This window comes from Wasmannia auropunctata, unplaced genomic scaffold (assembly GCF_000956235.1).
Source record: "Wasmannia auropunctata unplaced genomic scaffold, wasmannia.A_1.0 LD334199.1, whole genome shotgun sequence".
In the NCBI taxonomy this organism is placed as follows: domain Eukaryota; kingdom Metazoa; phylum Arthropoda; class Insecta; order Hymenoptera; family Formicidae; genus Wasmannia; species Wasmannia auropunctata.
This window is the reverse complement of record NW_012028691.1, coordinates 64,736-68,990: the sequence shown is the minus strand read 5'-3', so window position 1 is coordinate 68,990 and position 4,255 is coordinate 64,736. Positions and strand designations below refer to the sequence as shown.

At 29.2% G+C, this 4,255-nt stretch overlaps 1 protein-coding gene across 4 annotated transcripts in view; it reads right to left on the bottom strand.

Moving 5' to 3' along the window:
- Positions 1-100: 100 nt before the first annotated feature.
- The window catches only part of LOC105459265, a 7,987-nt gene continuing 3,832 nt past the window's right edge, over positions 101-4,255 (bottom strand). For 3 of the 4 annotated variants that reach the window (XM_011705149.1, XM_011705147.1, XM_011705151.1), the window contains 4 exons: positions 1,269-1,347; positions 843-1,073; positions 389-552; positions 101-312 (listed from right to left, as the gene is read on the bottom strand). In XM_011705149.1, the coding sequence (XP_011703451.1) occupies positions 1,332-1,347 (16 nt within the window). In that variant the 3' untranslated portion in view covers positions 101-312; positions 389-552; positions 843-1,073; positions 1,269-1,331. Of the gene's footprint in view, positions 313-388; positions 553-831; positions 1,074-1,268; positions 1,348-4,255 lie in introns of those variants that run through there. The other variant, XM_011705150.1, reaches the window with a different exon arrangement.

Sequence of the window (4,255 nt, the reverse complement as noted above, 5' to 3'; positions counted from 1 at the left end):
TGAGTTAACACCAAATTTAATCGTCAAAATAAAAATTGTGAAATGCCGCGTGGACGGCGTTTATGATATTGAGTTGCCAGAGATGGTCGTACCGCGCTTTTAAAACACATGGTCTCATGTCTTTATAAAAGTTTGTAAACAGTGACAGTTGTATATTGTATAGTTTGATTATTTGTCTTTTTTCATTTTATAATTTCAGTTTATTATCAAGTTTTGTTTCTTATACAATCCTTTTATTTCTTTGAGCAATGCCAAACATAATTCATTAACTCTTGGTATATAATATTCCGTTTTTTCGCAATATTCTTTTAACTGCAATAAAATAAGAATGTATTATCTTATTGTATATATGTGCGACCAACCATTTCGTAATTTGAACGTTATTTACCATTGCGGGCATGTCTTCGAAGAAATCGGATATCAATTGTGAATCGAAAGGAGCCAACGTGAATTGATCTACCCGTATTTTGTGCAATATTATTGCTTTTACGGTGTCACTACTGCGTCCTAAACTTGGCACTTCGATGTCTTTTATCATATAGCAAGTATAATCTGCATAAGAAAAATAATAAATTTATAACTCTTGTAAATTATATAAATATATATTATAAATTATATTACACATTCACATACACATAATAAAATTATATAATAATTGAGGTAATTAAAGTACATAGAGAAAGTAATGCATTGAAACTTTAAGTGTTTCGTACTTCGGAGATATTGAAAGATAGACTTAAATCGTAGCATGATGCATTTAAAGTTTTTATATAAAAAAAAATTGTGATGAGAAACAAATGTAGCATTACTTTCAACAAATATTATAATTTGTGATTGATTACCATCACTGTTCTTTCTTTTCCACCCCGGGATTAACAATTCATTTATTTTGTCATTAACACATTCGCCTGTAGGCGTGATTAAACGAACTCCATCCTTAGAAGAACCCTCGAATGTACATATTAGAGGTACTTCGTTGTCTGTAAATCGCGAAGATAGATGTCAACGTCTTGATTTGTGGGTATGTTAAGAGGAACATCTTTTAAGAATGTTTTTGCTGCACAGCTGTGGTCCTGTAAAAGCATATATAGACTTCTTAATAAAAAATAATGTATTTTATTGTCTTGACATGCAAGCATGCCAATCAATACTTCTTTTGGAAAGTAACATAATGGTAGGACTTTAAGAGTTTTTATGTAAATTTCGCATATATTGCCAAAATCAATGTGTATTATCCTAGCTTTATTATTCTGTATTATTTTATGTACCAGAGCACGATACTGTTGCCATCGGTGTATAGCGCAATTACAATTTGTGCCTCATTTGGAGGTTCAGTGAAATATGGTGCTGCAATCAAATAAAAAATTAAAAAAATATATATAGGGTGTCCAAAATATTACCCACAATGCTTCGAGAGGTGATTCGCGACCTCCCCAAAAAGAAAAACAAAAAGTTATATAAACGTAAGTCCGGAAACAAGTAGTTTCCTAGATAATCACTTTTATGTAAAAAAAAACTGTAATTTATTTTTCATTATCATAATTATAATAACAATTATAATAATTATAATTCGTAATAATAGTCATAAATCATTTTTTTACTCAGGATTTATCACGAAAATACAGTCCGCTTGGCATTCTTCTTTTTTATTTTTATTTTTTAAATTCAAAAAAATAAGGAGGTATGTTTTTCAAAGAGGTGGGAAATCCTTTGATAGAAGAATAGAAGAATAAGGACCTGCATTCGTGCTGAAGAATAATATTAAACATCTTATTTAATTCAATTTAAATACTTGTTTGTTTATCCTTGATTTCAAAAATATAATCGTATTTACAAATATTAAAAAATTGAAAAAAAAGAGGAATGCCAAGCAGACTATGCCTTCACGTGGTGAATCCTGGATATAACAAATGATTTTATTATTGCGAATTGTGATTATAATTATAAAAAATAAATTACAATTTTTTAACATAAAAGTGATTATAACTTGGAAACGATTTATTTCCGAACCTATGTTTATATAACTTTTTTCCATTTCTTTGGGTTCCGAATCATCTCCTGAAGTATTGCGGGATTTTTTAGACACCATGTATATATGTACTTATTACTTATTTAATCAGTTTTACCTGTCTGTGCACAATGTGCAACAGCTTGTATAATCTTGTTAACGATTGTTCTACAGCATCTTCTTCTAGAGAGCGTGCAAACATATAATAATGATTTCGATAACTTGTAAGACATACCTGAAATCATAATATATTAATCATAATTTATAATATTATTATATTAATATTACAATTAATATTATATTAATATTATAAATACAATTAATATTACAAGTTAATGATTCAACTTATTTAAAAACATTCCAACTTATTTTCTGAAAAATTTTTAAGTTGTATTCGTTGTAGTAAAATGAGCAATATGTCAAACCTTAGATCCATTTTTTATTTCAGACAGAATTAAAATATTTGATAAAGATTTCCAAGACTTCACAACCGCTGGAATTATTTCAGGTTTTTTAAGATTTACATCGATAATTATATCGATTTTAAAACTTTCTTGTTTGCGACTCTTCTCATCCATGATATATTGCTCTAAATTCATATACTTGTCCCACCTAGTAACATATCAAAGAAATACATTAATAAAAATCTGTATCTGGTTATCTATAATACGTATCTGTATGTATACAAAATATTTCAAAAATACCTACTTTCAATAATTCGGTGTATCGATTTACTTTGCATATTACTCCAAAGGCACAAATATTTAAAAACTTTTCAGGACAAGGCAAAAATTTATCTACTAATACATTTCTTGCATCATCTATAGTAATGAAGGACAATTTCGATAATGTTTCAGGACTCGGTGAAATATATACTCTGTACCAGGTACTATTTACCTTACTACAAACCAAGTCTCCCGCTTTTGGTCTAAAAAGTGAAATACTTTATTAATTTCAATATAATATATGCTTAATAATATTCAGTAAATACTTAAAAATTTATATATCTTTATAAATTCTATACACACTTGTAATCTGCAGATGTTTTAGTGTTTTCGCATTCTACTTGCATAACATTATAAATCTGCGCTATTTGATTAGCATAAGCTTCTAGATGCAAAGACGTGTAGTAAACATTCTTTTGCGAAGTTTCACAAAATTTTATAAAACCATTTATTTGTAATTTAGAAACTGCATTTTGTTTCAACAAATCAGCCAAAGTATATCCAAGATACTGGGAGGTACTTGAACTGTGGAAGTATTCATACTTTTACTTGATGGTACTTCAGAATTTTCTTGCGATACAAACTTTTTCGCTGCATTATTCGAAGCACTTTCTGTCGCATGCGAAGCTGTTGCAGCGAACTGTTCTTCTATTTCTACTATTATCGTTTTTTCAGAATCAACAGACAACATTCTAACGGAAATTTCGTCTCCCTTTTGTAGATTCCTGTACTTATTACTTGTACCCTGTGTCAAACGAATTTTTCTAGTAAATTTAGGAGATTTAATCAAGTCTCCAAGATCTTTGAACTCGGCATCTTTTTTTAGTGTCTCATCGTCACCAAAATCAATAAAGTGGACCTTATAATAGGATTCAGGGATGTTACCATAGCTCGATATCAAAAATCTTTATATACCACACCATAAATTTTACCAATAATCGGCGGTATATTTGGTGAATTTTTTATATCTTGCAACTTTATAATTAAATTGATACGTGCATCTGTATCTTCTAATTTAAATAACCAATATTCACTATTACCTAGCGATAGTATGATTTCCACGGTTGTAAATTTAGTTTTTGACAAGAATGTATCTTTATAAAAAGCCAAATCGTTATTCACTGAGGTGTCGTTGGAAGTACTAGTTTCTTGTCTATTAGTATTTTCTCTGTGATTATAGCTAATAGAGCCTTTGTTATTTTCGAAACCGTTTCTTTATATAGTCGGAGATAGATAGTTATCTATCATTATTGCAAATTTTATCTCTTACATTATTATTATTATCGTGTCTTTCTTTGAGACTAGTCTTATTTGAATCACCTTTATAATTACGATTATGATAACTTTGGTCAGTGGAGCTAGATGCTGAAGAGCATTGAGTCAGTAAAGCATCAGGATATAAGATTAATGCCCAAAGACTTCATTCTACATGCAGCATTGGCGAATGTGTGTACAATTATCAGTAAGTATCAAAGTTGTCTGTGTAAGTTAAAAGGATACGATAATTTTCATATTCAAACTT